This window comes from Pelodiscus sinensis, chromosome 10 (genome assembly GCF_052426305.1).
Source record: "Pelodiscus sinensis isolate ZL-2025 chromosome 10, ASM5242630v1, whole genome shotgun sequence".
NCBI classification, from domain to species: Eukaryota; Metazoa; Chordata; order Testudines; family Trionychidae; genus Pelodiscus; species Pelodiscus sinensis.
In genome coordinates this window covers 7,792,953-7,808,746 of record NC_143061.1, presented here as the reverse complement: position 1 = coordinate 7,808,746, position 15,794 = coordinate 7,792,953, and the positions used below count along the sequence as shown (strand labels likewise).

Here is a 15,794-nt window from a genome sequence, read left to right as displayed (position 1 = left end):
GCGGGGGCCGGGCTTTGCGGGGGGACGGGATTGGGGCGGGTCTATGGGACGGGGCCCCGGACACCCCGACAGGCGCTGCCCGCAGGTGCTGGGAGCAGCCGGGAGCAGCCGGGGAGGGAACCCAGGCGTCCGGGACACCAGGGGGCGGGGCGGGGCGGGGCTGCGAGCGCCCAACAGACGGGAGGGAGCCTGTGCGCATGCGCGGCGTAGAGCCGGGCCGGGGGAGTGCTTCCGCCCCGCACTGACATGGCGGCGCCGCGTGGGCTCTAGCGGGCGCCTGGCCGGAAGTGAGGGTCCGCCGGCCCCGAGCCCCTGCGCCCGCCGCGCGCCATGGCCGGGATCCTCTTCGAGGACATCTTCGACGTGAAGGACATCGACCCCGAGGGCAAGAAATTCGACCGGGGTGAGTCAGCGCCCCCCCCCCCCAGGTCCAGGGGGCCGGGCCCCATAGCGCCCCCTCCCCCCCACGGATCTGGGGCCGGGCCCCATAGCGCCCCCTCCCCCCACGGATCTGGGGCCGGGCCCCATAGCGCCCCCTTCCCCCCACGGATCTGGGGCCGGGCCCCATAGCGCCCCCTCCCGCCCACGGATCTGGGGCCGGGCCCCATAGCGCCCCCTCCCCCCCACGGATCTGGGGCCGGGCCCCATAGCGCCCCACGGATCTGGGGCTGGGTCGGGAGCAAGGCCCTTGAATAAACAGGTCCAAACCTCCCTCCCCCAAGATCTGGGTGTGAACGTGAACCGAAACTGCGTCCTGGGTCACTGGTTCTGCTCCTTCTCTCCCAGTTTCCCGCCTGCATTGTGAAAGTGAGTCTTTCAAGATGGACCTAATCCTGGATGTGAACATACAGATCTACCCCGTGGACCTGGGTACGTAGTAGGGGGCCCTCAGGCTGGCAACAGATAATCCTTGTATCGGGCAGCCCCTGCTGAGCTAGAGCCAGCTGCTGGCGGAAGTGCCCATAACACTATGGGCTTGTCTACCCAGGGTATGAAGTTTAATTAAGGAAAAGGCTGTGTGATTTAAAGTGCAGTAAGCCCCTGTCTGCATGCTGCTGTTCTGAAGGAACGAGGCCTTCAATTAGATCCAGTGGTCACATGCAGCTGTGATGTGAGGGGAAGCACTTCACCTGCCTGACAGCTCCATGACCTCTAGGGATCATGCTACTCAGAGCGCATCACCTGGCACTTGGATGTGCTGTTGAATGCCCTGATTGCCCTTCCTTGGAGCTGGGAGCCCTGAATACTGTGTGCCTGAGTGACTGTGCAGATCGGGGCGAGGAGCCAGTTCACAGGTGGCTTGCTTCTCTTTGCTATCAAGCACCGTTGCAGTAAGATGCAGCCTGTATGCCTTGTGTGCTTTGGTTTCGGAGTTCCTTCCTGGCTACGTCTACACTGGCAGCTTCTTGTGCAAGAACTGTTTTGCGGAAGAGTTCTTGCACAAAAAGTCTTCCACAAGAGCGCGTCTACACTGGCATGTGCTTTTGCGCAAGAGCATCCATGGCAGTGTGGACGCTCTCTTGCGCAAGAAAGCTCTGATGGCCATTTTAACCATAGGGGCTTCCTGCGCAAGAAATTCATGTGGCCTGTCTACACTGCCCTCTTGTGGAAGAGCTCTTGCACAAGAGGGCTTATTCCTCGTGGGGAGCAGAATAACTCTGCCGGCAGAAGCCCTGTTTTACAATGCTGTACTGTAAATTTACTTGCGCAAGAACACGCGTGCAGTGTAGACAGCAGGCAAGTTTTTGCGCAAGAACAGAAGCTGCCGGTGGCGACGTAGCCCCTGTGTGGGATCATACTTCCTGTGCCCAGCTGGCCTCCTTGGGAGCGTGCCTTTCACCTGCTCTCTGTTGGGTATTGCAGGTGACAAATTCCGTCTGGTTATTGCCAGCACCTTGTATGAAGATGGGACCCTGGATGATGGGGAGTATAACCCCACCGATGACAGGCCGTCCAGGTAACGGGGCAGCATCTGGCAGGGAGTAGCCCAAGAATTCAGTAGTGTCTCATGCAGGCTGAGGTCAGTGAACGGAGGAGTAAAGAAAGTGGGGAAAGCGTGGAGCTGGGGAGCTGCCCTGGGTCAGCATCCCTGTCTGATCACGTTGGCCTTTAAACACCAGGGAGAAGGGGCTAACCAGAGCAGCCCTTGGTTCCCAGCCTTTGTCTGGCTGATTCCCGCTGTGGTCAGTCGGCAAGTGGGCACTGCTGTCTCCTCGCACATTTGCCGCTTTTGCTTTTGTGCCCGCGCTCTGCTCTCTTGTCGGCCGCCGTTCATTTTCTCTGTTTTCCTTCTCATCTTTCACTTTTATCTGTCCTGTTGAGTTTTTGGTTTCTAAACTCTCTTATCCGTAATTAGACAGTCCTCGTCACTGCTGTATCTGAGCAGCCCCTATCTGTTCTTGGCGGCCCTGGTTCTGTAGCTCCTCCATATTCGCCGAGGGTTGCTTGAGCTAGCTGTGGCTATTGGTGGTGCTGTAAGGCCGGATTGCACGTGCCTTCAAGCTTCACTTAGTACTGTGGAGGTAGAGGCCAGACTGTGCTTATGGGGCTGGCTGCATTGGGGGCTATCTCAGGCGTGCAAAGCAGACCAGGTGGCTTTCCAAGAACCACGTGGTGCTTTTCCCCTGCGTTGGGCAAGAGGGTCTGATCTGTGGCCATGTACCTCCCTCCACCCCCACTGTCTTGTTGCACGCAGGGCCGACCAGTTTGAGTACGTGATGTATGGCAAGGTGTACAGGATTGAGGGAGACGAAACGTCCACGGAGGCAGCCACGCGCCTGTAAGTGTCCTCCTTGCCCTCCCCTCACCCCCATACCATTCCCCTGCCGTCCACAAGAGGTAAGGGGGGTGGTTCTATGCCCCACCAGGGCACAATGTCCCAAGCTTGGGTAGCTAAGGGAGGGACAGCATGGTCCTGCTCAGAGTTGCTAGTGGGTCCATAGGGGAATGCCGGGGCACTGAGCATAGAGTGGTGAGTGGAGGCCGTAGCCAGCGCTCCCTGTAGCCGCCAGTGTGCTCCCTGACACTGATGAGGTGAGCAACTATGGCTGCCTCTTGGCTGTAACACCTCTAGAGCCCGAGTGATGCCCCTCCCTGATCCGTGGGTCTTGTTCTCACCTCTGCCCTAGTTCTGCCTATGTGTCCTACGGGGGGCTGCTCATGAGACTCCAGGGAGACGCCAACAACCTGCACGGCTTTGAAGTGGATTCCAGGGTTTACCTCCTGATGAAGAAACTGGCCTTCTAGTCGCAGGGACCCGAACCGCTAGGAACTGTGGCTGCAGCTGGGATCCTGCCTCATACGCAAGCTTTGCAGCCAGACATGGACTTGCTGGCCAGGACGGGGACCCTTGTTTTCAGTAGCCGCTGGGTTTCGGCTCCTTTGGCCGTTCCGGACCTTCTGGAGTGATACAGAAAGGGAGCCACTAGGCTGCTGTACTCCCTGCCAGTCCAGACTCCTGTACCAGTATTGCCCCTCTGCTGGGGTCCACAGCCCCCTTCTGATCCAGGCCAGTGGTCTGCCCCTCATGAGCGGAGAGCTCTGGGCAGGGCCTTGGCTGGGGGCAAAGGGGAGTGGTGCCGTGTAGACTCCTCATAGCGTGTCATGGGCTTCTTTCCAGAGCCCTCTCCTGTACTGGCTGGGGGGCTACTTCCCTTTTAGCTTCACTGCTGGCTGCATCGCAGAGGCCAGCACCGTGTTTTGTGGCCTGTCTGTGGCAGGGGGCAGTTACTGAACCACCCCACCCGGCTTTCTATTAAAGTGAGTGCTTCGGATTGGTCCCTGCTTGTGTCACTCTTAGCAAGCGGGGGGACGTGGGGGGGAGAGGTGCCTGGGAGCTGTGCTATTGGGAGACTGGCTGGGACTGGGACCACGGGGGTCAAGTCAAATGCATCAGCCCAGCAGTTTGCTACACTCTCGGCCAGCAGCGAGAGAGCTCCAGTCTCAGCATCCTGCTACAAGGATCAGCAACGGAAGAGGAAAAATGCTGGTGTTTCAAGTGTTCCCCCCTCTCCATGCACTGGCTTTGGGGTGCAGGCATGAATGTGTCAGTCACTTGTGTCAGGCGTTGCTGAGCTAATTGCACTGGCAGGTTTCCTGATACTTGATTTTGTCTCCGAGTTGACCCTGCCATTATTCTCGCCGGTCATTTCTGGCTGTAACCAGACTGTGACCCTGGGTTAAGACGGCAAAAAGTTTTAAGACCTGCACTTGGATCATAAGTTCTCCTATCCCCTGCTGGAGACCTTGTGATCCAAGGCTTCCACATGGTGTGCCCCTGGGCAAAACCCTACCTGTGACCTGTCTGGGGCTGAACCTTTGCCCTTATGTTCCTCTCTGTGCCCTGAGTTCCTGTCTTGAGCTCCCATCATGAAAGTTCCACCATGATTGGCTGCGTGAATGGCCCCCGCACACCGCTGCCCAGGAGAGCTGGGAGGGGAGTGGAGGGTCGTGGGGACTGGATTTTGGAGAGGGGTGGAGGGAGGAAAAGAATGCAGCAGATTGTGGGAAGCTTTTGTATGACAGCAGCATTGCTGTAGCCCGGCTGCTGTAGCATAGACGCGGCCTTAGTCTTCTAGCACTGTCCCCTTCCATGTAATTCAGCCTAGAAATTGCGGCATGGCCAGGATGGAAGGGGAGATGCCTGCGAGATGGGTAACGGGCCAGGCTAGGAGAAAGTGTGTGTGCCACTTTGGGAAAGGCACTCCTGCTGTTTTTGCAGGGGCCACAGGGGGGCGCTGGATACCTTGCTCAAGTGAGGGTGGGGCTGTTCTCCCGGATGGGCTGGAGCCTTGCCTGAACAGGACCCCTGAGGAGGGGGATGGAAGAGTCTATTTCTCACTGAAGCCCCAGAATAAAAAGGCTGGCACCCCTAGGCATGGGTCCCCAGCAGGCCTGCGTCCCAGTGCTAGGCCCAGCTCTCAAAGCTTCCCTTCTGCTGAAGAGCTTTCCTCTGCGATCACAGGGCTCTTTAGAAAAATAAGCTCTTTAATCGTAAGATGTTTTCCTGGTCCAAGACCCCGTAACTCCCTTGCCTTTTCCTCTTCCACCGTCGCCATGAGCGAGTGCATCAGTATGGGCTATGCGGGGGGCTGGGCCCATGCCCAGAGACAGGACACGAACCTCGGGGCTGCAAGTGTGCGAGTCCCCAGCTGCGTTCTGACAGCTGCTCCCCTGGGACTGCGAGTCCCCTGCCCCGTGGTGCAGGGCCAAATGGGGAGCAAGTCGGCTCTCACGTGCCCTGGCGCGGTGGCGAGTTCTCTGGTGCTGCGCACGTTGCACTTGGGCTGGCTGGGTTCAGAGGCCCCATGCCACAGAGCCTGCCTCACCATGCGTCCAGTGGTGCTCTCTCCAGAGAGCAGATCCCTCCCTTTTCCTGGGTTGGGCAGAGCTGAGAATCGTCTCTCAGGGACCAGGCCCCTTTTTGCTCAGCTCTCAAGTCTTCGCTCTGGGTGGACACTGAGTGACCCAGCAGTGGGGTCTCTCTGTGGCTGAAGGAGCCACCTTTCTGGTCCTCTGCCATCTCTCCTCCGCTCCAGCAGAGCCCTCTCCGCCCTGCTCTCCCCCATCTCTAGAGAGCAGGGGGCAGGATCTATTTCCTTCCCACCCTCTCTCCCCCTGTAGCCTGGTGGATGCCCCCATCAGCAGGCAGGGCTTTCATGGTCCCCTCGCGGCAGCTGAGGACATGGGGTGCTCAGGGGCTCTGGCACTCCCCTGGCTCCCTTCCTGGCAGAAATCCTTTGCCAGGTCGTGGAAGAAGAAGCGAAGCTTGCCTTGCACGAGCTGCCTGTAGACCAGGAAGATCACGCTGGGGTGGCTCTGTGGGGTTGTCCGGGAGGCGCAGTCCGGCTGCCAGGCGCTGACCTGTCCCAAACAGAGAACGGGAGCTCAGACGCGCTGCTTTCCCTGCTCAGAGCAATCCCCTTCAGAGTCACCATCCACACGTGGGGGCAAATCTGCAGCTGGGACTCCAGGTTTAGAGAGGAGCCAAGGTGAGTCTTCGCCCCGCTGCAATGGGGCTGGAAGGGCAGGGCAGGGGGGCGGGGACAGGGCACAACCAGCAGAAGGGGTCTCACCTGCCAGCTGAAGGTCTGCAGGAGCAAGAGGAAGGAGTTGGCTTTCTTGTAGAGCTGCCCTAGCAGGGCAGCCGCACACTCCTGCTTCACTTGGCCCTGTGCAGCCGTCACCGCATCCACCAGCAGCGCCAGGTGACAGACGATTTCCTGCCTTTTTGTCTCATTCTGAAGGGACAGAGATGGGGGGGGGGGGAGTGTCCGACCCCAGTGCTGCAGGGGCTGCCCCCTCCAGCTGCAGGCAGGGACTAAGGGGTGAGCATCCCAGTCCTTCCCACATCTAGCCCAGCAGCAGGGGGTGGGGGAGCCTGCAGGTGGGACTGCTCGCCCCCCGCTGAGCCCATGGGCAACAGCCAGTGGATGGCATGTGGGAGAGAAACAAATACCCCCCTCCCCTCAGGGGCTTTGCTGTAGCCACGGGCAGGTCACTTCTCGCGGTGTCTGCTTCCCCCTCTAAGATGGGCTGAGTGATCGTCTTCCCCTGCCCGGCCAGGGAAAAGCAGGGACTCCTGGGCTGCAGCTGCTGGAGGTGTTACCCAACCCATCCCCCACCCCTGGGACCCCCGGCTTCACTCACTGTCTTCAATTTCCATTCCAGGAGGCTGAAATCCACCATGGGCAGTGGAAGGGGCTGGGTTAGTGGGGGCAGCTCCTGGCACTGGCTCTGCAGGGAGAGGAGGCAGAAAGCACTGGGTGAGATGCCAGCTGGACAAGCAGGGGCCCAGCCTCTGAGGCCAGCACTGGGGGCAGGAGAAGGAATTAGCACAGCCTCCGTTAGGTGGAACAGCGGCATTGCTGGGGCTGTGCAACACAGGTTTCCAGGCAAGAGACTTCCCAGCCTTCCTTCCTCTTTAGTTCCAGCCTCTCCCAGCAGGGGGCGCTGTAGGGAGCAGGGCAAGAGCACCCACGGTGGGAGTAGCTCCCAGTGTGCCAGTCCCAGCCTCTCCCAGCAGGGGGCGCTGTAGGGAGCAGGGCAAGAGCACCCACTGTGGGAGTAGCTCCCAGAGTGCCAGTCCCAGCCTCTTCCAGCAGGGGGTGCTGTAGGGAGCAGGGCAAGAGCACCCATGGTGGGAGTAGCTCCCAATGTGCCAGTCCCAGCCTCTCCCAGCAGGGGGCGCTGTAGGGAGCAGGGCAAGAGCACCCACGGTGGGAGTAGCTCCCAATGTGCCAGTCCCAGCCTCTCCCAGCAGGGGGCGCTGTAGGGAACAGGGCAAGAGCACCCATGGTGGGAGTAGCTCCCAGAGTGCCAGTCCCAGCCTCTTCCAGCAGGGGGTGCTGTAGGGAGCAGGGCAAGAGCACCCATGGTGGGAGTAGCTCCCAATGTGCCAGTCCCAGCCTCTCCCAGCAGGGGGCGCTGTAGGGAACAGGGCAAGAGCACCCACGGTGGGAGTAGCTCCCAATGTGCCAGTCCCAGCCTCTCCCAGCAGGGGGCACTGTAGGGAGCAGGGCAAGAGCACCCACGGTGGGAGTAGCTCCCAATGTGCCAGTCCCAGCCTCTCCCAGCAGGGGGCGCTGTAGGGAACAGGGCAAGAGCACCCACGGTGGGAGTAGCTCCCAGTGTGCCAGTCCCAGCCTCTCCCAGCAGGGGGCGCTGTAGGGAGCAGGGCAAGAGCACCCACGGTGGGAGTAGCTCCCAGTGTGCTAGTCCCAGCCTCTCCCAGCAGGGGGTGCTGTAGGGAGCAGGGCAAGAGCACCCATGGTGGGAGTAGCTCCCAATGTGCCAGTCCCAGCCTCTCCCAGCAGGGGGCGCTGTAGGGAACAGGGCAAGAGCACCCACGGTGGGAGTAGCTCCCAATGTGCCAGTCCCAGCCTCTCCCAGCAGGGGGCGCTGTAGGGAACAGGGCAAGAGCACCCACGGTGGGAGTAGCTCCCAGTGTGCCAGTCCCAGCCTCTCCCAGCAGGGGGCGCTGTAGGGAACAGGGCAAGAGCACCCACGGTGGGAGTAGCTCCCAGTGTGCCAGTCCCAGCCTCTCCCAGCAGGGGGCGCTGTAGGGAGCAGGGCAAGAGCACCCACGGTGGGAGTAGCTCCCAGTGTGCTAGTCCCAGCCTCTCCCAGCAGGGGGCACCGTAGGGAGCAGAGTACAGGCCCTAGCTGTGGGGGCGGGGGGGGGGGGGACTCCTGGTTAGCTGGGTTGCACATGGCCCCTTACCACTCTCTTCTCCATGTCCTTGGCTTCGCTGATGTATTTCAGGATCAGCCGGTTGTCACAGACCAGCCGGGCCGGACCCATCCTGGACAGCTTGATGTGGAGGAGGAAGGCTGTGAGGAGCAGCAGCCCTGAGCAAGCAAAGGGAAAGACCCCTCTCTACAGTCTGCAGCAGCTGGGCTCTCACACGAGGACACAAGTGTGTTGAGCTGTTTCTCCTGCCTTCTCCTCCTCCTGGGTAGTTGTACACCCCACCCGCTACCTGCCAGGCGGGACATTCATTTACTTCTCAGAGCTAGCGCTGGTGCTTTAAGTCCAACCAGGCTGAGTTGCAAAACCAAGCCAGAGACCCCGGTTCCAGTGTTAGGCGGCTCCCTGCCTCAGTGGGAGTAGAGTCTCCTCCCTCCCCTCTTGCCTAGCACTGGAGCATGGTCTAAGTACAGTATCCTTGTCCTCGGTCAGCCCGCTTGATGTCACAGTGGCCGCTCATGTCTGCAGCAACAATTGCTGGGAAAGGCGGGAACATGCTCCTTCGGGGATGGCCTCTAGCTGTCACCTGGTCACTGTGTAGGAGCTGCGAGGGGTGGAACATGCTCAATGCAGATGCCCTCTTTGGGGAATTTAGCTCCCAAACTCCACCACGTCTCTCTTGCAAACAGAGATTTTCAGAGGCTTATCGCTTGGCCAAATTGGGGTTGGTTTTCACAGGGTGAGCAAACGGCACATGACTCCGACCACGGCAACCCCTCGGCCAAATCTCAAAGCCCTGCTCCAAAGCCCTTCGTGTATGCGTTGCTTTAACGGGGGCAAAATAACACATTTCCCCCTAAGCTAACGGCTGAATCGTTTTAGCTGAAACTTTCCCCAAAGACTCAGCCTCAGGCAGACCCCCAGCGTGGACCATTTCCTCAGGCCTGGTTAAAATGTGGCAGAAGAGGGCTTCCTGCAACCAATTGGCTGCGAGCTCCCTCTGGAATTAGCGGTTTTATAGCCTGAAATGTTGGACCCGATCTCTGGGACAGTCCCTTTGCTGGAGAAGCCAACTATTCACTGCCAGCGGGAAAGGGGCTGGGAGGAGAAGCAGATCAAGGGGGGTGCTTGGCACCAGAGGGTGCTGAGCAGGGGGATGAAGAAGCAGCTGCTCCTGTCAGGGCTGAGATGCCAGATCCCCGCTGTGCACTGGCATTCAAGCAGTGGCAGTCCCTTGGCTCCGGCTGGCCTGGGGATGGGAGATGGCATTTCCGGGTGGCTGCCTGCTGTGGCGCTGCCCTGCTTCCTGCTGGGCTCCATCCCCAGGAAGCGGGGCAGCGACAGGGGAGGATAAACGGCTTCCTTTGCTGGCCCTGTGCGCTGGGACGGAGCCTTTGCGCCGCGAGCGCGTCTGGAGGCAGGCAGCGGCACACGTGGCTCAGAGCATCTCCGGGAATGCTAGTGCCCTCTGTGCACGGCTTCCTGGTATCCGTCTCCCCACCCCGGCAGCCACCGGGCCCGGCACTCTGCAGAGGCAGCAATGCCCCCAGCACTGTTCTGCCAGGGCTGGTTCCCCACACTCAGAGCCCTGGGTCTCTAACAGGGACGAGCTTGTTCCAGCTGCAGTCCTGGGCTCAGGACAGGAATTCTCTGGCTTGGGGGCGGGGAGTTTGCTCCACTTCATCCCCAACATCCCCACTGGCCCTGCCCCACCCCTCTGTCCCAGACACCCCTGCCAGCCCTGCTCCTCTGTTCCCACCACCCCTGCCCTCTCCCTGTCATTCCTGCCAAGTCCCTGCCCCCTATATTGCCACCAGGCTCACTTGGCCCCTGCCCCACCATCCCCAACAGCCCAGCCCTGCACTCCCGTCCCCATCAGCCCCACTGGTCCCCTCTCCTGCCCCCCCAGGTCTCTGGAGCATAAGAGGCTCCAACACACAGACGGCTTGAGCCCACTCTCCTCTCGTCTGTTCCACGTGGCGGGAACATCGTTGTGAACCGAGCAGGCCTGCCCGTGCTGGGCCTCGGTGCTGGGCTTGTTTGGGGCAGAGGCGGGTGGGTGGACGGAGAGTCTCTCCAAGTGTGAGAGAGGCCCCATTATCCCAAGAGGGCGGGGGGCGGGGTGCAACCCGGGGCTGGCGGGCAGTGTGTGGCACCCGGGGGCACGCTGCCTAAACCCCTACCCCCAGGGGCTGAGCTCCGTGACGGGGGCACTCGAGCTGTCTCATGCCAGCACAGTCACTGACACTACAGGTCTAGGAGGTGCCCGGCCAACAGCTCTGAGCCCCACGTCCCCATGGGGAGAGGAGAGCAGGGGCTGCGGCCTCATCCCAGCAGCCCTGGAGATGAGACTGCCAGGACCAGTCCTGCCCCGGACTTAACAGCCCTCCCACCCCCAGAGCTCTGTCTCTCTCTACCCCACTCCCTGCCCAGGTGTGAGCCTCTTCCACCCCCTTCCCCAAGCCCAGCCTGGGGGTCCCCAGCACTCACTGTTCAGCTCCATGCTAGGCTGGCCGTCTCCGCACTACATCTTCTACCCCAGGGCCAGTGGCTGCTCCCCTGCTCCCGACCGGCTTCCATTTAGGGCAGCGTTAGCCCAGGCTCCTGGCAGGGCACAAGGACCTGACGCAGAGGAGGCGACGGGAGAGCCCCGGAGTGACGCCACACGGCTCTCAGGGTCGCTCCCGCTGCCGAGTGACCGCAGCCAGGCTTCCTGTTGTGCTGCTGGACCTCGGAGGAAAGGCACCGGGACACAGCGCGAACCCTTGGGAAGGCTTCCTGCCTCCCCCGGCTTCCTCCTTGGCTTGCAGCGCTGGAGTCGTGCACACAGCTGGGAACTTGGAGGCAGCCGCCTCGCTGTGCTCACCCGCTGGCCCGCGACACAGCGTGTGCCGTGCGCCGACCTCGCCAGCCCCCCTCTGCACGTGCTGGGCAAGGAGCCGGGCAAGCCCCACGTCCGTCTGGGGCTGCGTCTCTAGCCCACCTGCTCTCACAGCACGGCTGGCGTCGGGAGAGGTGGAAACGGTCGTGCCCCAGACTGGGGATGTCACGCAAGCTGGGGGCCTGGCGCTGGCTCTGTGCGGCTGGAGGCCTGGAGGGATGTCTGCGCAGCTGGCGGGTCGCCCCAGCGACCCAGTCAGGGCTCAGGGGCTGCTCTTGGCATCACCTGGAATGGAGATGGTGCCGCTCGTGAGGACAGAAGGGGAATTCTAGCTCCGCCGGGGAGGGATCTGTTCCCAGCACCCCCTTTGCTCTCCCTGGCACCAGAGTCCTGGCCTGTAGGCTCAGGGCTGCACCCCCTTCCCTCACAAGGTCCCCTAAATGATACAGAGATGCTGATGACCATGCCCTAGGCCCCCCAGCACCCACCGTCCAGAGGAACATGCCCTGAGACTTTGTAAGGGGCCTGTTACCCTCATGTCCCTGTGTCAGCCAAGCCACAGCCCAGGTGGGGTTACACTAACGCAGGGTTTCAAGCGATGGGTCGTGTCCCAGTGCTGGGTGGTGAATGTCGGGCGCTGGGTCTCTTTGCTGCAAGGGGATCAGGCGACCAGTGGGGGTGCTAAGGCCTGGCACCGCAGACTGCACTGCGCCCCAGAAGTGGCTGGCAGCAAGCCCAGCTCCTAGGTGTTGGGAGGGGGAGGGGGTGAAATGTGCACAGGGCTCCACGCACTGCCCCTGCCCCGAGCACTAGCTCCCCACTCCCATTGGCTGGGAACCCGCCGCCGGCTGCTTTGGGGGCAGCATGGTCTGCGGTGCCCGGAGAGGCAGGAAGCTGCCTTAGCCCCCTCCCCCGCCCAGCACCACCGACCAGGAGCTGCTCAAGGTGATCTCTTGCCCCAGCCCTGATCCCCCAAGGCCAGTGCCCCCTCCTACAGCCCAAAGCTCCCATCCTCAACCCCACCTCCGGAGCCCACACTCTAGTCACATGATGTTGGATTGCGGGCACCAACCATTTTCCTCAACTGGGTCAAGAGAAAAAAAGTTTGAAAACCCCCGGACTAATGCAAAGACTGGGCAGCACCATTTCCAGCTCCCCCAGAGCTGCCGCCAGTAGGGTTGCCAGATGGTTTAACAAAAAATACCAACCTCCCCCTCCCCGCAAAAAAACCCACCTTGAAAAAATGCTGTTGAGAAAAAAAGGGGGGAGACCAAAGTTGTTGAGCAAAAAAAAAAAAAAGGTGCAGCGCCTTTAAATGGCCCTGCACTCCTCACTCCCTCCTCGCCCACACCCGCCAGAGGCAGCTTCCATCCCAGGTAAACAGGAAATACCGGACATTTCACTTTTCTGGGTTTTTTTACCGGACGGGGACCCGAATAACGGACAGTCTGGGCAAAAACCGGACACTTGGCAACCCTAACCCTCAGCCTCATACCAGGCCAGCTCCTGGCCCCGCCACAGCGCTATGGCAGTGCCTCCAGGTCCTGTCCTGCACTCTGGGGTCCCCCTTGGACTCTATCATCTGCCCCACTGGGAGCATGGGGCAGAGCTGAGAAGACTCATGGGAAGGAAAGCGCCCTGGCTAAGTCTCTGTGCAGTCAAAGCCCAGCTAAGCCAGGCGGGGGTGGGGGCAGTCCAGGCGGGGGGAGGGGGCGCAGCTCTAAGACGGGGCTGGGAGGGGTGAGATTTGGGTGCAGAGAGCCCGGAGCAGGAAGGGGTAGGCAAGGAAGCTGGAGCAGGCCCAGAGCCCCCATGCCCAGAGGACAGCTGGTGGAATCCTTTGGGCTCCGGGCTGGGATAAGGCAGCCATGGGAGCTAGGCAGGGGCCCAGGCCTGGGGAAGGGGCATCCGTGGGGGCCAGGCAGGGGCCCAAGCCAAGGGGAAGGGGCATCCGTGGGGGCCAGGCAGGGGCCCAGGCCTGGGGGAGGGGCATCTGTGGGGGACAGGCAGGGGCCCAGGCCTGGGGGAGGGGTGGTTCTGGGAGGCAGGCCTGGGGAAGAGGCAGCTGTGGGAGCCAGGCAGGAGCCGGGGTCCGGGAAAGGGGCGGCTGTGGAACCTGCCGGGGGCCGGGAAAGAGGTGTTTGTGGGAGCCAGGCCGGGGAAGGGGCGTCTGTGGGGGCCAGGCCGGGGCTTTGCCAGGAAGGGACTCCGGAGCTATTTGCTGGATGTTAATTGTTAACGAACATCCTCTGGAGCTGGTTTAACTGTGGAAGCCCCAGGCTGCCCCCGGCTCGCTAAGAGAAGGGGCTGAAACAAACCCAGCTTGGAGCTCCGACCCTCAGGCCCCCCTGCGCAGGTGGGGGTCCTGTAAGCCCTGCCCCCTGGAAGTTCTGTGTGGTGAGTGCTGGGGTGTCAGCGCAGAGGGGGGTGCGGCAGCCCCCCCAGCACACTGGCCTGCATGGCCAGAAGCTGGACGCACTCCAGCGTCCTCCAGGAGAGCCCCAGGTGTGCACCCAACATCCTCGGGGCTGCCGGTGCCTCTTGGGACGGGCTCAGGCTCTTTGTTCACAGCTCCATAGGGGCTGCTTTGGCACGGGGGTGTCTAGTCAGGTGCTGCCCTGATCCCCCTCCCCCAACCCCTGCCCCTGGCCCCAGGGAGCTGTCTGCTGGGTAATGGCCCATCTGGGGAGGAGTGCATAGAGCCGGCTGGAAAACAAGCCCTGCAGCTGTGCCGCTAGCCCTGGTACCCTCAGCTGGACGCTGTCCCTTCCCCCCAGAGCGGGCACCGAGTCTTCCTCTGGGCAGGAGTTCCCTGCACATGGGGGAAGCTGCCAGAGACCCCCAGGGCCACTTCCTGCGGCCAAGCAGGGTCTGCGCCCGTCGCTCTGGGGGCCTGTCCCCTATGCTCTGTGGCCTGGGCAGGTGCCAGAACAGGCCTGTAAGTCTTTGCCTGCATACCCAGCCCTCTCCCCGCAGCTCCTGGGTGGGACTCTGGGTTCTTAGCATGTATCTTCTTGGGGTATCACCATGGCCACATGCCGGCTCCTCCCCCGGGCGCCGGGGCTGCAGGAGGAAGCGGTTTGCAGGGCAATCACCTCGGGGCCGGACCCAGTGCCACCAGCCTCTGACTCACGTCTGCCGTCCCCCAGCTGCCTGCGTCTCGTAGGCTCCGGGAAGCCCAGGGCTGTGTTCGGTCGCTCAGGCACCCCAAACACACATGCTCACGCACACCCAGCCTGACACCACTACACATGCTCAACCCCGCCCTCTCCCCACCACTTAGTTCCCGGCAGAGGGGTGGCTCCTGCCCCAGGAAGTGGGATGTGAGACCAACCAGGCAAAAGCAAACACCTTTCCTCTCCCAGGACCTCCCTCCCTCCCTGGCCTGAGGCCCTGCAGTGCCAACCTGGAGTGTCATAGAGGATCCGGGCAGGTGGTCTGGGATCTGGAGGGGCAGCAGGAGGGCCGGGAGCATGCCAGCAGGAGCTCCAGCCTGGGCCAGAGTAGCCACTGCAGTGGGCCCACAAGCGAGTGAAGAGCCCCGGGGTCAAACACCCCCGGCTTCCCACACACCTGGCTTTGTCCAATGCAAACGTTAGCGGAGCTGCAGTGGGAGTCTTGGCCCAGCCTCTTGCCTGCTGCGGACGTGACAGGCTGCAGGCGCCCTGGCATCGGGGCGTCTAAACCAGGAGCAGAAGCAGGGCACTGGTGGTATTCTGTCCCTTCATCGCGCCAACAGCAAGTGGGCACCAAGACTCAGACCCGCCTCCACGGGCACCCAGACCACGGGGAGGGCCTGGCCTCAACCCTGAACCAGCTTCCTTGTCCTGTTTTCAGCCCAAACGGGAATTTCGCAGCAGGTCACAAATCTGCCCTATGCCCTGCTGCTCCCTGGGATGCCAGCTGGGAATTAACCCGTAGAATGGCCAAAAGAGGCAGCTACCAGCCTGCTGCGGGGACCAAATCTACTGAGATGCCCAAGGGCAGAGCACTGATGCTCTGCACGGGGGTGACCTTTTCCTGTGTAATTTAACTAAATGAATATGAAAGTCACCAGAACCACGCCCAGAGAAGCAGCAAGCACAGTAATAACCAACACAGCACTTTAGAATGTGCCAAGCGCCTCCTTATACCAATGCAACCCAGGCCCTGCTCAAAGAGCTGGCAACCTCCTTCAGACTGCAACAGGATACGTGTGCGTGCAGGGGAGTGGGGACCATGCCATGGGGGTTTTATTGCTTGGTGGAGGGAAGCTCTAAGCTGGAGCACTGCAAGGCCCACATCCACATCCTGCAACTGGATGATTTGAATCTGGGACCTCCGAAGCTTAGTATAGGAGCCTTTACAAAGTCTACAGCTTGAGCTATAAAGCCAGCTGGCTCTCAGCCCATGAGGTCTCTTGGTCTTATCTGTTGCTGTGGTCTAGGTGCCACTGCACGGGACAGCGAACCACACTAGGTGTGTGGGTTACACAGGCCTTCGTGGTGACTCGCACACAAACTGCTCCCCTCCCTGGGTGATAGAAATCATTGCGCCCCGATCTGGCTGCCCACACAGCTGGCCTGTCAGAGCGGAGACTCCCTGAAGATTCAGGGACAGCCGAGTGGCGCAGGGGAGGGCTTTCTGAACAGGAGCTGTCTTTGGTGACACCCCTGGCCGGTTCTCAGTGGGAGTCGGGGCTGTGGCCTGTCAGAAGAAATTGAGCTTTGAACGGACCAAGTGACA

The 15,794-nt window shown here is 61.4% G+C and overlaps 2 protein-coding genes across 2 annotated transcripts; one reads left to right on the top strand and one right to left on the bottom strand.

Moving 5' to 3' along the window:
• The first annotated feature begins 192 nt into the window (after positions 1 to 192).
• On the top strand, positions 193 to 3,773 carry POLR2H (RNA polymerase II, I and III subunit H). Its single transcript, XM_075938075.2, has 5 exons — positions 193 to 403; positions 787 to 870; positions 1,864 to 1,957; positions 2,696 to 2,779; positions 3,129 to 3,773. The coding sequence occupies exons 1-5, from the start codon at positions 331 to 333 to the stop codon at positions 3,244 to 3,246; spliced, it is 453 nt and encodes a 150-aa protein (XP_075794190.1). The 5' UTR covers positions 193 to 330; the 3' UTR covers positions 3,247 to 3,773.
• A 123-nt stretch (positions 3,774 to 3,896) lies between these two features.
• On the bottom strand, positions 3,897 to 11,078 carry THPO (thrombopoietin). The gene is given in 6 exon segments (XM_006138528.5): positions 3,897 to 5,711; positions 5,713 to 5,862; positions 6,075 to 6,239; positions 6,649 to 6,735; positions 8,222 to 8,349; positions 10,679 to 11,078. Coding segments are annotated over 6 exon segments (615 nt in total). The 5' UTR covers positions 10,692 to 11,078; the 3' UTR covers positions 3,897 to 5,639.
• Positions 11,079 to 15,794: the final 4,716 nt, after the last annotated feature.